The sequence below is a fragment of the Astatotilapia calliptera genome, chromosome 19 (assembly GCF_900246225.1).
Source record: "Astatotilapia calliptera chromosome 19, fAstCal1.2, whole genome shotgun sequence".
Taxonomy (NCBI): domain Eukaryota; kingdom Metazoa; phylum Chordata; class Actinopteri; order Cichliformes; family Cichlidae; genus Astatotilapia; species Astatotilapia calliptera.
The window spans coordinates 27,571,439-27,595,006 of record NC_039320.1 but is presented as its reverse complement, the minus strand read 5'-3'; the positions used below and the strand labels follow the sequence as shown (position 1 = coordinate 27,595,006).

General features: G+C 41.3%; 2 protein-coding genes across 4 annotated transcripts in view; one reads left to right on the top strand and one right to left on the bottom strand.

Moving 5' to 3' along the window:
- Window positions 1–13,318: 13,318 nt before the first annotated feature.
- Window positions 13,319–16,460, top strand: LOC113012776 (uncharacterized). Its single transcript, XM_026153100.1, has 8 exons — window positions 13,319–13,930; window positions 14,010–14,122; window positions 14,204–14,310; window positions 14,406–14,580; window positions 14,722–14,836; window positions 14,911–14,990; window positions 15,077–15,165; window positions 15,751–16,460. The coding sequence occupies exons 1-8, from the start codon at window positions 13,415–13,417 to the stop codon at window positions 16,374–16,376; spliced, it is 1,821 nt and encodes a 606-aa protein (XP_026008885.1). The 5' UTR covers window positions 13,319–13,414; the 3' UTR covers window positions 16,377–16,460.
- Window positions 16,461–17,720: 1,260 nt separating this feature from the next.
- Window positions 17,721–23,568, bottom strand: part of LOC113011867 (uncharacterized protein KIAA1522 homolog) — a 32,310-nt gene continuing 26,462 nt past the window's right edge. For all 3 annotated transcript variants that reach the window (XM_026151669.1, XM_026151670.1, XM_026151671.1), the window contains 2 exons: window positions 19,095–22,907; window positions 17,721–18,544 (listed from right to left, as the gene is read on the bottom strand). In XM_026151669.1, the coding sequence (XP_026007454.1) occupies window positions 18,489–18,544; window positions 19,095–22,907 (3,869 nt within the window). In that variant the 3' untranslated portion in view covers window positions 17,721–18,488. The remainder of the gene's footprint in view (window positions 18,545–19,094; window positions 22,908–23,568) is intronic.

The window sequence follows — 23,568 nt, the reverse complement described above, 5'->3', positions numbered from 1 at the left end:
TACAGGTTGAGTTCATTCTATACACAATGCATAAATGTGCTTGGTTAGAGTTGATGTTCCATTCTAGAAGGTTTTAAGCTTCACTGGTGAGAGTGTCCAGATGATACATGCTGAGGGGAGATGAGAACATAGCAGGTTAATTGCATGCACGCTTACGATACACATATTAGTCTAGTAGCAGGTCTGAGCGAAGGCCTAAGAGACTGGCTGCAAAGTACTCTACTTAGTGATCAATGACGAGGGTCCATTATTAGCTCTCAGAGATGCTAAGACCTGAAGTTATTACCCTAAAAGGCAAGTAATGTAGAAAAGGGAAGTTATATGTCGGTTTATGGTTATTAGAAGTGTACGTGATGTACCCTTGTCTGCACGGGTTGAACTTTTGCCCGTCTGTCACCATGTATTTTTGAACTGTATTGACGTAGGTGTGATATTTTGTCCTATAAAACCAGAACCCAATGTATTCTTGTCAGAGCAAAACAATCCGTATGCTGACGATTGGTTGTTCTCCTGTGATAATAAAACTCATCGTTTGATTGCACTTTTCCGGAGCCTCCGTCGTTTGTTGTCTGGTCTAAAGTTGATCGATCTCGCAGCATTTGGTGGAGGATGCGGGCAACTGAGGATCAGTAGAACGAGGTTCAGGTGTTTGTTGTCGGCGGAGGTTGAGACCGGATTTAGTGGTCAGACGGGCAGACGTCTCGGGTGATTTCTTGACTACTGTGGGCCCACATAAAAAGGTGAGCACAAACCAACCGGTCGCAGCAGATGGCCGCCCCTCTGGATCTGGCGGAGCTTTCTTCCTGTTAAAAGGGAGTTTTTCCTTCCCACTGTTGCCAAAGTGCTTGTCACTACCCGATCCGTACCGGAAACCCGATCGGTACCCCGCATGCGCGAAAGGTGTCTACTTCCGGTCGAAGCATTTTACGATAGTTACAGGTCAGAGTATCTGTTAAGATGTTAAGAATAACAAGTATCTCTTAAAATGTTTCCGATAATGAAACATTTAATATAATGTAGACAAAAACAAAAAAATAAAAAGATAGTGACAGATCGGGACTCCCGATCCTCACTGCGCATGTGCAAAGTCGGACCATACTGTCACTACCCGATCCGTACCGGAAACCCGATCCGTACCCCGCATGCGCAAATCTTACGTCACTTCCTCTCTTTGCCAACATTGCGACATTCAATATATTTGAATGATACGGTTAGCGCCCAGTTAGCTCCTAGCATTTCTCAACAGCTCTGCCTCCTTTTCGACTGCCCGGGACATTTAAACAATGGATAACCCGTATACAAAGAAATTCATGCTTTTCTCCTCAACAGAGAGCGTCCCCCGATTGAGCAACAGTGCCGTAAAATAAGAAGAATGGCACTTGATTACAGACTTAATAAAACTGACTTAATATGTCACATGAAGATTCATCAGCCAGATTAAGTGTTTACTGACAATTGACAGTGACTGAAGAAGCTTCTTCAGTTCTTCAGAACTGAAGAAGCTTCTCGGATGAGAGGTGAAACGTCTTCAAGCAACTTAAAGAAGTCCAGACGCTTTTCTTTGCAAGCTCCTTTGACTACGATGACCTGGATGACTGAGAACCTTCACAGACATTTTGAAATTGTGATGCCCAAATATTTTACCTCCTTCTTCACCTTTATATCGTACAGTAATTGTGAATTACACTCCTTTAATGCCAATAATTCACATTTATTTAAATTTAACTTTAAGCCTGAAGCTTTTGAGAATGTAGTGATTATTTGTTTTACCAGGGGAATCTGATGTTCATTTTTTAAGAAAAGAGTAGTGTCATCCGCAAGTTGACTAATTATTAAAGAATTATCCATAATCTCAATTCCGGCAACACTGCTGTTTTTAATTAGAATTGCGAGCATCTCCACAACCATTATGAACAACAACGGAGAGCTTCCACACCCTTGCCTAATTCCTCTTTTGACGCCAAATCTTTTACCAGTGCCATAGCCCAATGACACAGAGCTATTTATATCATTATACAGTATATCTATTATCTTCCTAAATTTATCCCCAAATCCAAATCGAGTTAGTGTTTCTAAAATAAAAGGATGTTCTACTGAATCGAAAGCTTTATAAAAGTCCAAGAAAAGAATAAAACTGTCATCACTAATTAGATCATTGTAGTCCAGTAAGTCTAAAACCAATCTGATATTATTATGAATGTTCCTGTCTTTCAGAAACCCTGATTGTGTCTCACTAATTATACTTGAAACCCCTTGTTTGAGCCTTGTTGCAACTGAGCTAGAGAAAATTTTATAATCTGTATTTAATAAAGTTATGGGCCTTAAGTTATCCAATTGTCGTTTATCTTTGTTTGGTTTAGGAATTAATGTAATTGATCCTTGTTTCATGCTAGACATCAATTCTCCCTTTTCAATACTGGCCAGTATAGCTTTGAATAAAATTTCCCGTAAGTCTTCCCAAAAAAATTGGAAGAAATTAACTGTAAACCCATCTGGACCAGGGGATTTATTAAGTGCCATTTTCTTAACAGATGCATCTAACTCTTCAATTCTGAAGTCAGATTCACATAATTCCTTAAATGATTCATCAATTTTAGGGATCAGATTATCTATTTGATCAAAAAAGACATCACAATCTGCTTGGGAGAACTGTGAGGAGTATAAATTGGAATAGAATGTATAAGTTTCATTCTCCAAAATTTTAGGGTCGTCACATTCAATGCCATCAATTAACAGAGAAGATATAGAATTTCTTTTCTGTCTGCTCTTTTCTAAATTAAAAAAATATGAAGAATTTCTTTCCCCCTCCTCAATCCACTTGGCCCGTGAACGCACAAAAGCTCCTTCTGCTTTATTTAGGTAGAGCTGATCTAATTTAGTTTGAAACTCCATAAGTTTACTCCTTTCTTGGGTATTTAGATCATCTTTACTACAGCAATAAGTAATTTCTTGGAATAATTTACATTCATATTCTCTTTGCTTTTGACTTGTGTTTTTACTGAATTGAATACTAAATTCTCTAATTTTGAATTTAATGAATTCCCATTTATTGATATATCCTACAATTACACTCAACAAAAATATAAACGCAACACCTTTGTTACTGCTCCCATTCCCCATGGGATGGACGTAGAGACCTAAAATTCATTCCAGATACACAATATAACCATCCCTCCCAAACAGTGGTCACAAATCATTCCAAATGTGTGGTAGTGGGCACATCTGCTATATTGAGATAATCCATCCCACCTCACAGGTGTGCCACATCAGGATGCTGATCTGACATCATGAGTAGTGCACAGGTGTACCTCAGACTGCCCACAACAAAAGGCCACCCTGGAATGTGCAGTTTTTTGCGCTATTGGGGGTCTGGGGACCCAGAACCGGTCAGTATCTGGTGTGACCACCATTTGCCTCATGCAGTGCAACACATCGTCGCATGGAGTCTATCAGATTGTCAATTGTGGCCTGTGGAATGTTGGTCCACTCCACTTCAATGGCTGTGCGAGGTTGTTGGATATTCGTGGGAACTGGTACACGCTGTCGTATACGCCGGTCAAGCACATCCCGAACATGCTCAATGGGTGACATGTCCGGTGAGTATGCTGGCCATGCAAGAACTGGGACATTCTCAGCTGCCATCTGCCCTGAACAATGTGAACCATGATTCATCCGTGAAGCGCACACCTCTCCAACGTGCCAGACGCCATCGAACGTGAGCATTTGCCCACACAAGTCTGTTACAGCGACGAGCTGGAGTCAGGTCAAGACCCTGATGAGGACGACGGGCATGCAGTTGAGCGTCCCTGAGACGGTTTCTGACAGTTTGTGCAGAAATTGTTTGGTTGTGCAAACCAATTGTTCCAGCAGCTGTCTGGGTGGCTGGTCTCAGACGATCTTGGAGGTGAACCTGCTGGATGTGGAGGTCCTGGGCTGGTGTGGTTACACGAGGTCTGCGGTTGTGAGGCCGGTTGGATGTGCTGCCATATTCTCTGAAACGCCTGTGGAGACGGCTTATGGTTGAGAAATGAACATTCAATGCACGGGCGACAGATCTGGTTGACATTCCTGCTGTCAGCATGCCAATTGCACGCTCCCTCATTGCTTGTGGCATCTGTGGCATTTTGCTGTGAGACAAAACTGCACATTCCAGGGTGGCCTTTTGTTGTGGGCAGTCTGAGGTACACCTGTGCACTACTCATGATGTCAGATCAGCATCCTGATGTGGCACACCTGTGAGGTGGGATGGATTATCTCAATATAGCAGATGTGCCCACTACCACATAGAGCTGGGCGATAGAACGATAACGATATGTATCGCGATATAACTTTTACTCGATAGTAGCGCAGAGCCGAACCAATCACAGCCGCAGCGTCACGTCGCGTGACTTGTTACGTACAGCACAAGTGCCAAGCCGCACGTGTGTTTGTTTGGGAAGCAGCCAGCGGGTAATGGAGCCAGCGCATAATGGAGGAAATGAGTGTGCCGACTAGAAAAATCAACCGAGCGTGACCGAAGAGAAAACAGATGATGTTTCCAATGCCGGAGAGATTGTCGAACGGAAGAGCCATAGAAGTTCCGTAGTTTGAAGGTATTTCAGCTATTTCAAGTCTGACAAAAAACAGAGTAGCGTGCACTGTAAATTGTGCCGAAAGCAAGTCTGGAAATACAATAAACTGGTGCATGCGTCACACTGTGCGCCACGTTATTGTTTCGGTGAAATGAATTTCTACAATACTGTTAATTCTACTCTCTGCAGTGTTTAAATGCTTACATATACACACAGTTACTGTCCCTCCACACATACAACTCTGTTCTGCTTCTATGCCCCAGCTTTGTTTACTTTTTCCCACCGAGGCTTCTAGACTTCTGATTGGCCAACATTTCTGCACGGTTAGGAATCTAGCGCCACCTGCTGCTTTGGCGTGTTCATAGCAGCGTTTTCCTTCATTTCTGCCTTTATGTGTGGACGGGATTATTTTTTAAAACGAAAACGGAAAATCTCAGTTTTCAAAAATACCCGTGTACGTGTGGACGTAGCCTCAGTCTCTGACTGGAAGCGCTAATTCGTCATTCGGCTTTTGTCAGACTAAAGTAACTGTTAAAACTGTTTGAAAAGCTAAGCTATACAACAAGGAGAGATTGAGAATTTCCTTTTAGTTCTCAGTTTATTTGATATTGACAAAAGTTAGTCAGTTTTGTCTGTTCTTCTGTAAAACAAACTAAGATTTATTTTTAGAATTAATATTTTGTTTCTAAGTGGAATTGACAATTTAGTCTGTTTCATTTGTTCTATTTTGAAACTTAAACGCTTTAGCGGCTGTCTTTTGTGTAGTTTGCAATATTTGCCTTTATTTATCTGAAAAAGTCTCATGTTCCTTAAGTACATCTACCCTGTTGAACTTATTATGGGAAATAAATATTTAAAAACAAGCTGCTGATTATTTCACATTTTACTTGTGAGCAACGGCACATTTAAATCTTACAAATATAGTTATTTGGCTTATATCGTGATAGATATCGTTATCGCCTGAAATGAAAAAAACATATCGTGATATGAAAAAATCTCATATCGCCCAGCTCTACTACCACACATTTGGACTGATTTGTGACCACTGTTTGGGAGGGATGGTTATATTGTGTATCTGGAATGAATTTTAGGTCTCTACGTCCATCCCATGGGGAATGGGAGCAGTAACAAAGGTGTTGCGTTTATATTTTTGTTGAGTGTAGATGATCAGCCATAATATCTTTTATAATTTTTTTGACTATGTTGCAGTAGTCTTCATTTTGTAAAAGTTTGGCATTGAACTTCCAATAAGTTCTTTTATTTGATTGTCTAATTTCCGATTCTAAGCACAGTTCAATAAAGCAATGATCAGATAGAGGTGCATTTGACATTACAACTTTTACGGTGTAGCTAAGAATGATGTCACTTCCTAGCCAATAGTCTATTCTAGATTTACAAGCTCCATTTGGTTTAAACCAGGAAAAGCTCTTAATTTCTGGATTTCTTTCCTCTCCAAATATCTGTCAAGTTGTTATTTATCAAAAAATCTATAATTAGGTTATTTTTTTGTGGTCTACCTGTCCTTGAGGGCCATCTATCAGTCCATTCATCAGGAGTCATATTCCAATCACCACCCATTAAAATGTATTCTGTAGGGTATCGATCTTTAAGTTCAAAAATATTTGAAGTTATATCTTCTAACATAATTTTATTCTGACTTTCATTGTTATATCCATAAACGTTGACTAAAATGAAAAACAAACTTTCAACTCTCATTACAGCAATCAACCAATGACCATTCAAGTCAGTCCGTTGTATTACAAGATCCCCGGGAAAGTTATTGAATAAAATTGCTACACCCCCCGACCTCGTTGAGCCATGGCTAAACAGGATTTTGCTACCCCATTGGTTTGACCAAAAAGATACATCACTATCAGATGAATGAGTCTCTTGTAGAAAAATACAGTTTGAGTTTTTACCTTTGCAGTACAAAAATAAGGCTTTTCTTTTAACAGATTCTCTTAAACCCCTAACATTTAAAGAACCAAAACAAATGTTAACATTCAACATGAACTATAGACAGAATATCACTCACCACGTGAGAAAAAGAAAAAAAAAAAGTACTAAATGCTGAGCTCCTCAGACCGCGAACAAGTTTCTACTATCTCAGTTTTTGTCATTTTTAGTTCTCCTGTCTTTCCTCAACTTTGCGTCCATCAATGAAGGCATGTGGACCACGAAAGTAGGCTCGTTTACCCGCACGTCTTGCTTCCTCCACCAGAGGCCATAGGCGCTGTCGATCTTGTATGTCCTCCTGCGGCAACATCTCCGCGAAGCTGATGCCTTCTTGCTTGCAGGTTGAAGAGTCTTTGGTGCGCCTCCACAATTCTTCTTTAATTCGCCTCTGTGTGAATAGAATAATGATGTTTCTGTTTCTGCCATCAACTCGTTTCCCTAAGCGGTGGACAATATCAACGGCCTCTTCTAAGTTCAAGTCAGGGGCAATCTTCTGAAGCGTTTGCAAAACCTTCACTCTAATGTTTTCATCTTTGTCTTCCTTCACCCCTTTCAGTTTTAGGCACCACCTCATTCAGTAGCGCTCCTGTTCTCTCACTCTTCTTTTCAAGTCTTCATTTTCTTTAAGCAGCTGTTCATTCGCATTTGCCAGTTTAACAACTTTCAGTTTGCAATCAACTATCTCTGCAGCATTAAACTCTACAGCCTTAGCCAAGCTGGCAACCATAGCTGCACTTTGTCTGTTTTGTTCCTTGATATCCTCCAGTTGTGCTTCAAATTTTTTGTCAAGTCCCATAATGGCTTCAAAAATAGTTTTATTGGAGATATCATCTTCCTTCTCTGAAGATTTTGTTCTTTTCTCCTCTGGCGGTTGTTTTGAAGGAGTTGGCGACGCCGAGTCTGTTCCCCGTTCTCGCTTGTTTAAGCCCACGTTGGCAGCTTCAGTGCTAGCATAGCCATGGTCACTGACTTTAGCATGCGACGACGTCTTAACATTGGGGTTTGACGGCACAAATTGCAGCTTTGCATTCTTAATAACCTTTTGGGCATCCATAATTATAGTTCAAGTGGAAAGAGAATAAAGTTACTTAGTAAATTTTGCGGTCTTTCGGAGCTCCTGAAAAAACACGACTGTTCAAGCCGCCATCTTGGTGCCTCCCCAGTTATGGGTCAGAGTATCTGTTAAGATGTTAAGAATAACAAGTATATCTTAAAATGTTTGCAATAATGAAGCATTTCAGTACAATGTAGACAAAAACGAAAAATAAAAAGAAAGTTACGGATCAGGACTCTCCGATCCTTACTGCGCATGTGTAAAGTCTGACCGTACAAATCGGGTCTACCCGATCCGTACCGCGCATGTGCAGATGGTTTTTTTTCTTCTTCTGTTCGTTTAATGGCAGTTTACTCCCCAGTGTACGAGGATACCGCCACCTGCTGACCGAGCGAATAAACCCTATTGTAAACTGAATTAGCGTCATTACAAACGTGTGTTAAATCTGATTTAGTGATAGTCGAGTGTGTTTATGCTTGTCTGTGAGGAGAGGATTGTTGGAATAGTGATGATGATGTGCACTATCACTGTCAATTGTCAGTAAACACTTCATCTGGCTGATGAATCTACACGTGAGATATTACAAAGTCTGCATTATTAACTCTGTAATTAGGCGCCATTCTTCTTATTTTACGGCACTGTTGCTCAATCGGGGGACGCTCTCTGTTGAGGAGAAAAGCATGAATTTCTTTGTATACGGATTATCCATTGTTTAAATGTCCCGGGCAGTCGAAAAGGAGGCAGAGCTGTTGAGAAATGCTAGGAGCTAACTGGGCGCTAACCGTATCATTCAAATATATTGAATGTCGCAATGTTGGCAAAGAGAGGAAGTGACGTAAGATTTGCGCATGCGGGGTACCGATCGGGTTTCCGGTACGGATCGGGTAGTGACAGTGACAACAGTGACAAACGTTCGGGGTTTGAAGAAAATTGTTAAGAGAAAGGCACTTTTTTTTATTTTGCAAGGGGCAAAAATGTCATTGTCTGTTTTTACAAGAAACTCACTCTGTGAATGCTGATGCTACCTTTTGGGCTAATCAGTGGGGAGACAAGATTCTTTTCAGTCATGGATCTAACAGATCTGGAGGTGTGGCGATTTGTTTTAATAAGTTCCCAGGGGAGATTATAACATATAAAGCTGATAGTGAGGGTCATTGGTTAACTGCAGTCTTGAAGAGCGAAGGTATATTTCTAATTGTTACAAATCTTTATGGACATAATAATGAGGGTCAAAATAAAAGTCTATTGGAAAATCTAACAAATGTTATTTCAGAGTTTAAAGTTATGTACCCCACAGATTACATCCTAGTAGGAGGAGACTGGAACATGACACCAGATGAATGGATGGACAGATGGCCTCCTCGCTTAGGAAGGAGGCAACAGAATAACATTATTGAGAACTTTTCTAGTGATAATAATTTTACAGACATTTGGAGAAGTTTGAATCCTGGAGTTAAGAATTATTCTTGGTTTAAACCTAATGGAGAAAGCAGGTCAAGACTTGATTATTGGTTAGTGAGCGATGACATTTTGAGGTGTACTTCACAATCTAAAATCTCCAAAGCTCCCCTATCTGATCACTGTTTCATTGATCTTGTCTTAGAACCAACAAGGATGAAACGTAGTAGCAGAGGATATTGGAAATTTAATGCCAGCCTTTTAAATAAGGACAAGTTTTGTGATAAAATTAGACATATAATTATAGATATAAAAAATGATGACTCAGTAGTGGGTAATATACAGAAATGGGAATTTGTTAAATTCAAAATCAGAGAATTCACTATAAAATTCTGCAAAGAACTGAACAGGGAAAAACGGGAATATGAAAGTAATTTACTTCGTGAAATAACTCAGTGCTGTAGTAAAGAAAAACTAAACGTGCAAGAGAAGAATAAATTGATGGAGTTACAATCTAAATTGGACGATCTTTACCTAGAGAAAGCCCACGGTGCCTTTATAAGATCGAGAGCCAAGTGGATTGAGGCAGGTGAAAAGAACTCTTCATATTTTAGTAAGCTGGAAAAGTGTAGACAGCAGAGAAATCTAATCTCAAGCTTGTTGATAAATGGGACTGAATGTAAAGATTTCAGAAAGATTGAAAAGGAAGTCTTCACTTTTTATTCCAAATTGTACTCCTCAGAATATTCAGCAGCTGATTCTGATAGTTTCTTTGATAAGATTCATAATCTCATCCCATGTATTGACAAGCCTTTCAAAGATCTGTGTGATTCAGAGTTTAAAATTGAGGAACTGGATTTGGTGGTCATGAAAATGGCATTAAACAAGTCCCCAGGGACAGATGGACTCACTACTAATTTTTATCAATTCTTCTGGAAGGACCTAAGAACTTTATTGTTTGATGCATTAAAGGAATCGATAGAGAAAAGAGAACTGATGCCGAGCATGAAACAAGGGTTGATAACCCTGATTCCTAAATCGGGCAAGGATAAAATAATTTTAGACAATTTAAGACCCATCACCTTACTAAACACTGACTATAAGATCCTGTCTGGAGCTGTAGCTGAGAGGCTAAAGAAAGGCATCTCAAACATCATCAGTGAAACACAATCAGGTTTTTTGAAAGGAAGACTAATTCATAACAATATTAGGCTGGTCTTGGATCTCCTTGAATACAGTGAATTAATCCAAGAGAGAGGATACATCCTGTTCTTGGATTTTTACAAAGCTTTTGACTCAGTTGAACATACGTTCATATTAAAAACTCTGCAGTCTTTTGGTTTTGGAGAGGAATTTGTCAATGTTATAGAGATGCTATATAATGACATTAACAGCTCTGTTTTGCTAGAACATGGTACATGTTCAAGGTTTGAGGTTAATAGAGGGATAAGGCAGGGATGTAGCAGCTCACCACTTCTGTTCATCATGGTTGCTGAGCTGTTGTCTATTTTGATTAAAAACAGTCACATTGAGGGGTTAACTGTGATGGGTGAACAGATAATAATCAGTCAGCTCGCAGATGATACCACCCTGTTTCTAAAAAATGAAGACCAGATTCCTTTAGCCTTACAGGCGATCAACCATTTCTCCAAAGCTTCTGGCCTACAGCTGAATATTAATAAATGCGAAATTCTAGCTCTGCATGAGTGTACCCTGCAAGCAATAGATAATATACAGATTAAAAAAGAGGTTAAGTATCTGGGCATTGTAATTTGCAAGGATAAGACATCAACTGAAAATAAGAATATCTGTACCAATATAGAAAAGTGTAAGTCTATTTTAAACAGGTGGCTGCAAAGGGACATAACTCTGTTTGGGAGAATTTTGCTAACCAAAATGGACAGTCTATCCAGACTAATCTATCCAGCCTTTTCTCTGCCCATATCTCCAAAACTAATTAAATCTATAAATAATCTTAATTTTAGGTTCATATGGAGGAACAAATGTCATTATATAAAGAAAAATGATATGATTAAGAATTATGAAGAGGGTGGGGCTAATGCCATTGACTTTGATGTTATGAATGGTGTACTAAAATTGAAATGGTTAAGATCTTTCATTAGGAACAAAAATTCCTTTTGGAACATTATTCCCAGTGTGATTTTTGGCAAAATGGGTGGAATAGACTTTTTGTTACGTTGTGACTTTGATTGCAGTTCGTTACCTGTTAAACTCTCAGCTTTCCATCAGCAGGTCCTTCTCTACTGGAAATTAATCTACAAACATAACTTTACTCCTCACAATACCCCTATATGGAACAACAGGTATATCCGTTTGTGTAGGAAATCTGTGTACGTGGATGAATGGAGATCTAAAGGGATTTGGGCTGTAGCTCATTTTATGGATGATAATGGGGTCTTATTAAAGCATGAGACGTTTTGTGAGAAATTTGATGTAAGATGTACTGTTAAGAGATATAAATCCCTAGTGAAAGCCATTCCAGTCCCTTTGAGATCAATGATAAAAGAAGATATTGTGCACTCTAAAATTTCTCCTGGACTGAGGCAGCTCTGCATAGCTGGAGTTGAATTTGGTGACAGCAGGTTTACAAACAAAGTGATCAGGAATATTTTGATAAACGAAATTTTCCCTAATCCGGTTAAAAGAAATTATATCCTTAAAGAATTTGAGACCATGGAGGTTAAGGCGATAAGAAAAAAGTATATTTCACTTCCTCTTTCCCCTAAAGCAAAAGAGGTTCACTTTAAAATCATTAATGAGGTTTATCCAACCAATGAATTCTTAAGACGGAAATTTAATTTAGATGTGAACGCCTGCACATTTTGTGAAAATGATATTGAAAGTCTGGATCACTTGTTTTTCAACTGTGAATCAGTGCACTCCTTCTGGACTGACATGTGGAGCTGGCTACAGTCCAGGAGAATTCAGTTACCACATTTGACGGTGACAGTAATAAAATTTGGAATACTTGCTGAGAATGCAGATTTTGACCTGTTGATTAGGACGATTTTGTTAATGGGAAAATTTTTTATTCACAAATGCAGATACTTTAAAGCTAAACCATGTATAAACAGATGGCTGAATGACTTTAGACTCTGGGCTAAATCGCTGAAACTTGTGAATAACAAGAAAGCCCATAAACTTGTTGTTTTATTTAAAGAGTTTAACCTATGTTAAAAAACAACAAAAAACTCCCTATTTTATAATCACGACTGCCCTTTTTTTGCACGTTAGTTTTTGCCTTTGGTTCGAATCCTTCAATGACTGTTCTTTATTTTTGTGCTAACTCTTTTAACTTTGTGCTTATTATTGTTGTTTTTGGGGGGGGGTTTTGTTCGTTTTGTTTGTTTTGCTATAATACTCAACCGAGGATGTAACATAATCGGATTAATGATGGTGCCTTGTATGTTAAACTGTTGTTTGTAAATAAAGTTTAATTAAAAAAAAAAAAAAAAGTGACAACAGTGACAGACCCGATTTGTACGGTCAGACTTTACACATGCGCAGTAAGGATCGGAGAGTCCTGATCCGTAACTTTCTTTTATTTTTCGTTTTTGTCTACATTGTACTGAAATGCTTCATTATTGCAAACATTTTAAGATATACTTGTTATTCTTAACATCTTAACAGATACTCTGACCCATAACTACGGATCGGGTAGTGACAGTGACAGTAGTGACAGGTTTTTTTTTTTTTTTATATATAAACTTTATTTAACAAACAATGAGTATACAACATACGAACAGATGAAGTATACAAAACAACAGAACATGAACACACAAAGCCAGGGGTAAAAGAAAAAGGTAACAATTATAAGAATACACGCAAAAATTCACATACATAAATTGTTTTGAGAGCCTTTTTGTTGGTGGAGTCTGATATTGATTGTATGTACATTTCCACATCCTTAAAATAATGACAGAAATATGGTGTTTTGTTAGTAAACTTACATTTATGGATAAAAAATTTAGCTAAAAGTATTAACAAATTTATCATAAAAAAACATTTCTCATACTTCTTGGGGAACTTAAAGAAACAGAATAAAACATTTTCCCATCGTAAAGAAAACTCCCTTAAAATATAGACAATAACAAACCTGCTAAATTCCTTCCAGAATCTCTGTGTAAAAGAACAGTACCAAAAAAGATGTGTCACAGTTTCTGGATGATCCCCAGGGTACCTAGTGACAGTGACACTTGCTCATAGGGGGTCATATGATTGTTGGGTTTTTCTCTGTATCTATGAAGCGCCTTGAGGCGACTTACGTTGTGATTTGGCGCTATATAAATAAAATTGAATTGAATTGAATTGGTTTATTTTAGGGGCTTAAATCGACCAAATAGTTCTGGTTCATCGCATCTAATTGCTTTCAGCCGTGACGGCGACGTTTCTACGCGTGCATTAAAGAGAAGGAATGATGGACCGCTGTCCGTCTGTTGCGATGAAAACAAAGTGGTATCCCTTTATTTTGTGGAGCGTTTTATCACTTGGCCTTCTAAGCTCTGCGGCGGACACGTATGACTCTCCGCTTACGAGAAGGAAAGTGGTTTTCAAACTGGGCGCTCCGAAAATCAAACTTCCATTAGCTGAAGACAGAGAATCCAACCAGAGGCTACCTGCCGACACACCTCCAGAGCCTCAGCTGGGTTACCGAAGGTCCTATTCCGCTTCAGCACCTGTGACACTTGGACCCATGCGACCAGGGAAACCCGAGGCAAAGATCCAGTCAGACTTTGCTTACCTCCCGGACGTCTCTGTAACCTGCTCCACATCTGACTTTGTCGTCAGGATCAAACCAGCTTTCTACGGTCTGGGCGCAGAAGCAGAGGAACTGTTGTTAGGCAGCAGTTGTAAAAGCAACGGGCTTCTTAGACCATACGGCGACCTTCTTTTCTCGTATCCACTGACCGCCTGTGATGGCGTACGTGAGGTAAGCTATGGGTGGTGCTCAATCCCTCTCTCGCTGCATCTGTCATCTTGTATTGACACTTTCTGACCTTTCCTGACAGATGCCCCCCGGTTATCTGGTTTATAAATTCGTGCTCCATTATGAGCCGTCGCCAAAACGATTTCCAAGCAGAGCGCACCGGGTGGATGTAGATATTGAATGCCGCTACCCAAGGTTAGGCATGTTGGTTTGCTTTATACAGAAGGTGTGCGAACACTTAGTGTTGAAAGCTTCCAAATCGTCTGCCCTCCACAGGAACCATCATGTGCACCAACTGGCTGTCCAACCAACCTGGGAAACAGTTGTTTTCCGTAAAAGGCTGAAAAGTCGTCACACGGACTACCAGATTACCCTGATGGATGGTATGGGTGTCTGCATTATGCAGCAGAACAGACTTTGGCAGATCCTAAACAGCTGGGTACTTGTGTTTCACATTCAACGTGTTTCACATTTGTAGATTCATGGAGTAGACCGGTCACCACTCGGGTCTACCAGCTTGGGCAAAAGGTTCATATCCAGGTTTCTGCTCCTCATCTGCCTGCTGGAGGAAAACTCTACATACGTAGCTGCTATGCAGCTCCATCTAGTGGCTCTAGATCGTCCCTGAAGTACTCCATCATAGACAACTTTGGGTATGTAGTGTGGATAGAGTGACCTGATTAAACTAAATGTGGAGAAAAAGAGTGAATCTGTGACGAATGTGAGATTTAGAAAAAGCTACATATTTAAATTTTTGGGTTTTTACTCCATATTGTTGTCATTGATGTTTGCAGCTGTATGCTGGACAGCAAGGGAGACCTGGGGACCTCTGAGTTTGTTTCCCAGACAGATAGGACTGTGAGACTTTCCGTGTTGGCTTTCCAGTTTACTGCTGATCCAAACACTGAGGTGAGAGTAGACCATCTATGATTCTCTCAGTTTACACAGCTAAGCACTGTGGCATAATCCCGTTTCTGTTTTAGGTCAGTATCTACTGCAGGTTGTTTGTCACGTCAGAGGATCCAAGTCCTGTGCACAAATCCTGCACGTACAGGGGCAACAGGTGAGGAATAATAGGATGATATACCAACAGAACTGTAGATTTCCCAGCTGTTTCCAGGGGGACTGTTAATACATATGCTATAACAGGTGGAGGGCGCTTACTGGTGATGACTCCATATGTGAATGTTGTGAGTCCCGGTGTGTGACTCCTAAGCCCCGGAGGGCTATGATGGAAGGTCTGTAACAATCTCATTATTATACCTTTTAATTTAAGATATTCAGCATTTTGCATCGACTGTTTGGGAATTGCAGACATTTTTACACATAGCTGTCAATTTTCAGAGGCTCAAAGATGACAAACGAATATAATTTGAAATATAAAGATGTTTTTCTTAATTAATTGGATACAAATCGTTTGCAGTTGGTGATTGAGAAGGCCTGGCAGGGGATTCACTTAATGTTCTGCCGCTGACACCTCTGGATTTCATTTTTTGAGTTCCAGTGAACAGCTACCAAATATAACTTCAAGCTTTAAATCCTAACTAGCTGATACAATACTTTTGTTAAATGATTAAAATTACAGCTGAAAGTGTACAATTTAAATAGTTTTTTATATATACATGTGTTTAAAACCCCACTATGATGGTGTAGCAAGGTAAAATTACAAATGTGTCATTGTCCAAATAAATATATGGACTTAACTGTGTATTCAAAAATCGAATATACAGTCATGGAAAACTGTAAAACATCCAATTGTATACGAACATTAAATCTGTTAGTCAGTTAAAAAATTAAAATTACTTTTTGTTGTTGTTTGTAAGGTTCTGCCAGCAGTGGGTCATTACTGGTGTCGGATCAGTCGTACACAGCAAAGGACCAGTTTCTACCAGTCAGCCTCCCTCTGGACAGCATAAGAAAACAACAGAGGACCACAAATCGTTACAGTAATGAGACGCACAGCCGGGACAGGTTCTTGGGAAAAGCAGTAAAGTATAATGATGATGGTGAAGAAGAAAGTGGAATTGCATTTGAAGCGATGACGGGACTTAATTTAGATGATTTTGGTTTTGGGGAGAGGGCCTTAAAGGGCAAGTGGAATGAATCTGAGGTGAAGCGTTTAGATAAGTTGAGGGAGGAGGAGTCACCGTATGAAAAAAAGGATTCAGATGAGAGAAGTGAAAATGAAGTTTATAATGTAGAGCAAGCGAACGATCTGAATCAGAAGGAAAGTGAAAGGATTAGTCACTTGGAGCAGTTGCCACTGTCGAAGATTGATGTACAGCCACCTGATTCTAGAGATGAGGGAGGAAACGGGACACATGGAGGGAAGGAGGTGGAGGTTGAGGAGAAGGGGTTGACGTCATACGAGGTGCAGTTGAAGAATGACAGCAGGACAGCAGATGCAGAAGATGGCGGGGAGATGACATGGTATTTTTTTTGGAGGTAGTGTTTGATCAATTAATCAAGTATACTGCCTTAAGACTGGAGCTCTGCGTAGTCTGACTCATTTCAATAAAATGTGAAAATGAAATCAACTGACTCTTGTCATTCATGACTTCACACAACAAACATTGTTTCATTTAAAAACTGTTTCCATTTTAGGAACGTACACTGCACAGAAAAATGAAAGGAGCACTTCTTAATCAGAGAACAGCATCAGGTCGGTTAAAGTTCTGGGGTACTGAAGTTTAACTGAGTAGCAGAGAGGCTCAGCTGCTTTGAAATTAATAGCAGGTGCACTAGAGGGGCAACAATAGGACAACCTCCAAAATGTGGATAGTTTTACAGGTGGAGGCCACTGAAAAAATTTTTTTTTTTCCCCCTCATCTTTGTCTTGTTTCACTAGGCTCTGTGTCACTAGAGGTACCACGAGGAAATACCAGGGCCCTACAGAGGCTGCACAGGATGTACAACTCCTCCAGGAGAGCACATCAATATGTGCTATTGCCAGGTTTGCTGTGTCCCAGCACAGTCTCAAGAGCACTGACATTCCATCGGTCCTTAACCTACCAGCAGGACCATTAGCTGCACCTCTACAGGCTAGGCAACAGCACCCTGACTGCCATTAGGTATCACGATGAAGTCCTTGGACCCACTGCCAGAACCTACGCTGAAACAGTGGGTCCATCTGTGATGACGTGCATACAAACTACTAAGTGTCCATTATGAGTTGCTGCAATGAAATTTTGGCAAAATGGACCAGCCTGCTGCATAATTTTCACTCTGATTTTAAGCATTTCTTTAAATTCAACCTACTGTAGTTAAATTTTCAATTCTTTTAAATGAGGCGGTATCCTTTTGTTCTTATTGCCCAGTACATATCAATGTAGATATCCAGCAGCATTTTTCCCTCAGTAAGATTTGATGTGTTTTCAAAGTGTTCCTTTACATTTTTGTGAAATGGTAAATGGCCTGTATTTATATAGCGCTTTACTAGTCCCTAAGGACCTCAAAGCGCTTTACATATCCAGTCATCCACCCATTTACACACTGGTGATGGCAAGCTACGTTGTAGCCACAGCCACCCTGGGGCGCACTGACAGAGGCGAGGCTGCCGGACACTGGCGCCACCGGGCCCTCTGACCACCACCAGTAGGCAACGGGTGAAGTGTCTTGCCCAAGGACACAACGACCGAGACTGTCCAAGCCGGGGCTCGAACCGGCAACCTTCCGATTACAAGGCGAACTCCCAACTCTTGAGCCACGATCGCCCTAAGGGTAGAATGTCTAAACAGTTGACCCTGAAGTAAAACAATGCAAGGGAAAAAAAAAAAAGATGGGCAACACAGTATTTTAGTTTATCGATGAATCTTTAATTTTTCTTTATAAATGGTGATTCTTACAGTTGTCTGAAAAACCAGTTTGAAATATATTATAGTTCAATACAGAAATATCCCACAGTTTAAGCCATAACTGGGAAGAAAGGCATTGCCTCCATTATCTGTAACTAAAAAGCAGCAGAAAATGTGCACTATAATCATTCTAGTGTGTGATGTGTCTGTGTGTGGGATCTAAAATATAAATTTGCATGCTTGTAGAGCTACGCAACAGACTGTTTTATTATGTCATTCTTTAGCAAACATGGCAAAGAAGACTTTCTGTCTGTAGAGGTCATCCTCTAAATGTGACAGAAAAAATAACTTAAGATAATTAATAGTATTTGGAACAAATACAATTAGTGTGGAAACTTTTGGAAAAGATACAGAACATAACTCTGTAGAAGAAATCCACCATTACTGGATATGTTAAATAAACATAATGCTGCTATATTTACAGATGAGTGCCCAAAAGTCCCATTGTTCCAAGTACTGACTAAAGGATTGATTCAGCAGGACATAAGTGGTACAATCACTATTTGAGACTAGAGGACGACAAAGACCCTCTGGTAAAGAAAATATACATCTCTTTATAAAATGCAAAATGAGCTCTCAAGAAAATTAGGACCCACACCATTAAATTCAAACAACTCCAAAACCTTAAAAAAAGGCAGTTTCTGAGTGAAGCATCTCATCCATCCATATCCAGTTGCAGAGGTCTCCTTCAGTCTTTATAATCATGTTTATGACGACCCTCCTTCAACAGTACCAGCTGTTCCATTTGTTTTCTCTGCAGCATCTAAAGTTGGAAATGTACACAGAGTTGGTTTGTCTACATCCAAAAGAATTGTACAGAAAAAAATATTTTAGCTATTTAGGCAAGTAGATGGCAGTGTTAGCTGTTTGGTGCAAACTGGGAAAACATCTCAAGTACTCAATGGCTGGGCATTATAATCTCAAAACATACATTTCCCCCTGAAAAACTATTATTTGTTGGTCTGTTAAATACTTTACCCACATTACCATCAACGGATCTGCTGTAGTATGTTTATTGCCCACTGCTTAGCAAATGTTAGCATAGCATGTGGCTAAGCTATAGCATAAAGTTAATATGAGAAACTGCTGGGAAACAGCATGTGAAGCGCTGATCACTAAACTGAGTAAAAAGGCTTAAAATTTGCATTGCGTTTGACCCGTTTCTTTATCTGTACTGTCTTTTTTTTGTTTTGGGGGCTTTTCACACCCACTCATGATCTTTATGTGCACGACATGCGCCACATCTGGTCACTCTCTTTCTATTTGTCATGTGTTGCATGCCTTTTTAAAAAATCGGGGCTGATATACATTACCTTTGATACTTTCCTGCTGCGCTTCCTGTCTTGCAGTTTGGTCCACATCTCCACTCGTCTCAACCTCGCTGCCCCTTGTTTTGGGTTTCTTTGCAACAGGTGGTGGCACCTTGGCTCCCTTATTCATAGACTCTGCTTCACTGATCACCTTCTGTACATCTTCCTTGGCCACCAGCATTGGCTTGGTCTCAGTCACAACATTCCTGTTGCTCTTGGAGAAGATAAAGCTTGCAGTGCTGCTGGGGGACTTGTGGAGGTCCAGTGGTGACGTTGGAGGCTGCAAGCTGAGGCGAGACGCTGGACTTTGTTGAGATCTGGCTGCTGTCCTCATGCGGATGGCTTCCTGTAGGTTCATGGAACGGGTAGTGTTCATGGCAGAATAAGCCTTTTTCGTAGGGGAGGTGGCTATGGACAAAGATGAAGGAGGAACCACGTCAGCTTGGGACTTGGGCACAGTTGGTTGCGAAGGGTCTGTTTCCGGTGGAGGAATGGGTGTAGAAGAGGTCATGATTAGAGATTTTCTGATGGGCTTCTGAGGAGCCTCACCATTAGCAGATGAGGATGGGAACTGATTGCTGCTTGTGACCTCAGCCTGTGGTTGCTGCTCTTCAGCTTTGGGGGGCTCAGGGCTGCTGCTGACTGACCGCAATTTGACCATCTGCAGGAGGGAAGGGGTGACAATGGGCATAGGTTCTTCTTGCACAACTGGGGTAGAAGTCTGCTCTTGGGTTTTATTCTCTGTGCTTAAAGGAATAGGCTGCTCCTTAATGCTGGCATGCCCCTGAACTGGTAAAGGTGGAGGTACAGGAATGTTTACAGGTTCAGAAGGAGCAAATACTTGAGTCTTTTCTGGTGAAGATGTTTCAGGTGGTGATGGTGGTGGTATTGATACTTCAGATGGAGGTGAAGGTGAGGCCTCCTTTGTTGTCAGAACATCAGTTTTTGGGGCTACTACCTGAGATTGTGGGAGAAGCTCTGTGGGAGGTGGAGGGGGAATATTCTGAGGGGGGATAAGAACACTGTTAGATGAAACTGTGTTAGCTTCAGGTTCAAAGGAGACCTCTTGTAGAAGCTCAATCTTCTGCTCTGATGATTCTGGCTGTGTTGGCAGGGGTGGTGCAGGTGGAATACTTTGTGGTGGAGTGAGCTTGCTGATAGATTCAGCCTCTTCAGAGATATTAGACATATTTTCTTGAGAAGGAGGAGACGTAACCTCTTCAGAGGACGGAGCAGACACCTCTTTGAGTGGCAGATGTGAGACCTCAACAACTACAGGAGGTGAGACGACTTTAGCTGGTGAAGGAGATACTAATGTTAATAAGGTAGAGGAGATGTCTTTAACAGGTGGGGGCACATCTTGAACCACGGGTGAAGGTAGCTTTTTTGGTATTACAGGACCAAACTCTACAGGTGGTGGTGGAGAAAGTGTCAGAGATGCCTTATCAGTTGCAGTAGGCAGAACCTCTGTAAGTGGTGGAGGGGGTGCTGTATATGGTGGGGGAGGAGGGATATTTAAGGGAGAAGGCGCTACCCCCTGAGATGTACTGGACTTGTGAAGTTCAGGCTCCATGATCACCTTAATGATGTCCTTTTTCACTACTGATATAACCGATGCAGTCGTGCAAGAGGAGTCACTCCTGAGGGAGGACTTTGGTGGAACCTGAACAGGTATAATGGGTGAATCATCACCAAACAGTGGAGGTGGAGGAAGAGGAAAATCTATTTCATCTGGCCCACTGGGGCTACCTGATGTTGGTGGTGGTGGAGGGGGCCAGGAAGATTCGGGGGATACAACTTTTACTGATGTAATGGAATTGATTTCTGTGGTCTGTCTGGGGAGGGGCTGGGAAACACGTTGCACCAGAGGAGGAGATAGCGCTGGGGAAATGTGAATTAATGAAATGGCAGGTGCTCTATCAGTGTTAGTCTTTACCTCTGTAGCTTGGCCGGTTGTTTTATTAGCTGCTTCTTCTTTTATTGCTGCAAGTCTTTCTTCTCGTCTCTCTACAGCCTTCATTAACATTCCATTCAACATATCACTTACTCTCCCTTTCTCATCTTTACCACGTCCATTCAAATCTACATTCTGAGCCAGTCTTTCATTGCTATCTTTGCAAATCTCTGCATTCAAAATCCCACTTTCTTGAACTTTCTTCAATTCTAGCACATGTAGGGATCCATTAACAGACTCTGTCGTCACTGATGGATTTTTGTGCTTTCTTTCTACTGCCAAGCTCTTAGCCAACTCCTCAGCAGCTGCCGGAGACTGCCTCTGTTGTCTCCGGTCCTTCGGGTTCTTCTTTGCAATAGCATAAGTCTTGCCAGGGGCTGGGGGTCCCAGGATCAGCTCACATGAACGCAAACTATGGGACCATACCTCAGGTGGAGGAGGTGGAGGTGCATGGATTTTAGGTGGTGGAGGGATATTGAAAAGTTCTATCAAGGCCTGTACAGAGGGACTGACAGTGTCTTTTGAATCAGCTTTATGTTCCTCAGTGCACTTATTATATTTAGATGACTCTGACTTAATTGAAGAGGATCCAGCAAATACTTTTTGAAGCTTTGCTAAAATGCTGTTCTTATGCTTTGGAGATGAACCGTTAGCTTGTTTAGTGAGCTGTGGGGATGTGCCATCTTGGCTGGAGTTGCCACTGACATTGTTTAGCTTATTCTCCTCAAGCAGTTCCCGCTTCTCTTGTGAAGCATCTTTCGATCTTTTGATTGCCTGCAGCTGAGTTCTAAAGGGACCGACTGACGAAGAGCCCATTGAATCATCCAGAGAACTGGTGTCAGCATTGTAGCCAGGGCTGTCCAGAGTCTTGGAGGGATGAGAGTCAGATTGGTTTTGGTCACTTTCCTCACTTGGGGCTGAATTGCTGTGGAGAGAATTTTCTCCTGGCAGGACCCTAATCTCTGCTGGATAACGGGGCTGGCGCTTCATTTTACTGTGGAGGGAATAGGAGCGGCTTGGAGGAGGAGGGGCCCTTTTTGGCTTAGTAACAGAGAGGCTACGCACAAACTGTCCGTCTTTCTTAACCTCATCTCCCCTGACGATCACCCTGCCATTGGAGCTGGAGGCCTTGCTTATAGAGGAGTGAGCATCAACTTTGTCCTCTTTAGCAGAAGCATTGCCATTTCTCTTTTGCTTTGGGGTGCTGCTGTTGGAGATGGTTGAAGAGTCAGATACCAATGTCTCGGACGAGTCAGAATTACTCCAGCACGACGTGTCAGACAGATTTGGAGGATTGTTGCGAGAGGCCGAGGTGATGGTGGACGATTTGGAGGAATAGGTTCTCACTGAAGATGCTCTAGAAGAAGCACGGGACGGAGCTGGGCTGGAGAGCATCAGGCTGCTTTTGCTGACAGTGCGGACACTGTTCCGACTACGCCCACGGCTGATCTCCACCACATCGATTGCGGGTGGCAAAATGGCATTGGGAATGATTTTGGACATGTAAGCAGCCTGGGGTGACATGGACATGACGGGGCTGGGGAGCTCCTGTTGAAGGCTGGAGGAAGTGGTCAACCAGGGTACAGCTAAAGATCGAGGCCTCTGATCGTCTTCCAAGGCGGGACGCAGGCGGTGCAGCAGGGCGAGATCATCTCTATGAGCAGCATGGGTAGCACCGAGCTGCTTGACATTTTTCTTGTTGAGAGGCTGGATGCTTATGCCTGGAACATTAATACTGGCTCCTTTTTCAGACTGTGATCCCATCTGTTGCCCATCTGTAGTTGGACTGAGATTAGTCTCGCCATTAAAAAGCTGTTCCTCATCTAACTTTGGATTCAGTGTCCAGTCAACTCTGTCCAGACCTAAAACAACAGCACAACCTTTCAGAATTAACATAGCTAGTTATGCACTAATTGTCTTTCTTTGAATCTGCAACATAAACATCTTAGATACTGTAGCAGTCTTGAATAGTTCATGTTAGGTTTTGTATTGTTGATTGTCATTTATGCTTAGAAATATTTAACCATATATGCTTAGAGGTGTATAATCAATTGTGTAGTGACAGGATGTGTGATCTTTAGCAGGCTACAAAGGCTTGGTGTGCATTCGCACACCTACATCCTGGGAGCATGGGAAGAGGTCGTACCTTGTTTTATGGTAGGATAAACGTGGCTATATCTGTTTTAGTCCAAGTGCCTTTTGTTTAGATGAACTGCTGGACTTCCAGACCAGCAGGTTTAGAGAAGTCATTTATGGGGTCACACTCTGACCACTCTCCCCACCCACCCACCCCCACCCACCCACACACAGTATTCTTTGTTCACATGTATACCTATGTAAGATGTTATATGTTAATGACCCTATGCATATTCATGTAACCACAATAAAAGGAGTGCTATGGGGAACCTGGCTGAGAGTCTGACGGAGGTCAAGTGGTGGAACGACACTTGGCTCCAGGCAGGTCTCCCTCATGCATGAGTAACAAGAAGAACTTTGCCTACTTGGTGTTCAATGCTTTTGCTG

Bases quoted from the DNA above. Each gene is read 5' to 3' on its own strand.
- LOC113012776 (XM_026153100.1), top strand. From the start codon at position 13,415: ATGATGGACCGCTGTCCGTCTGTTGCGATGAAAACAAAGTGGTATCCC. The intron at 14,123-14,203 runs GTTAGGCATGTT...TGCCCTCCACAG, and splicing joins ATTGAATGCCGCTACCCAAG to GAACCATCATGTGCACCAAC. The intron at 14,991-15,076 runs GTGAGGAATAAT...ATGCTATAACAG, and splicing joins TGCACGTACAGGGGCAACAG to GTGGAGGGCGCTTACTGGTG.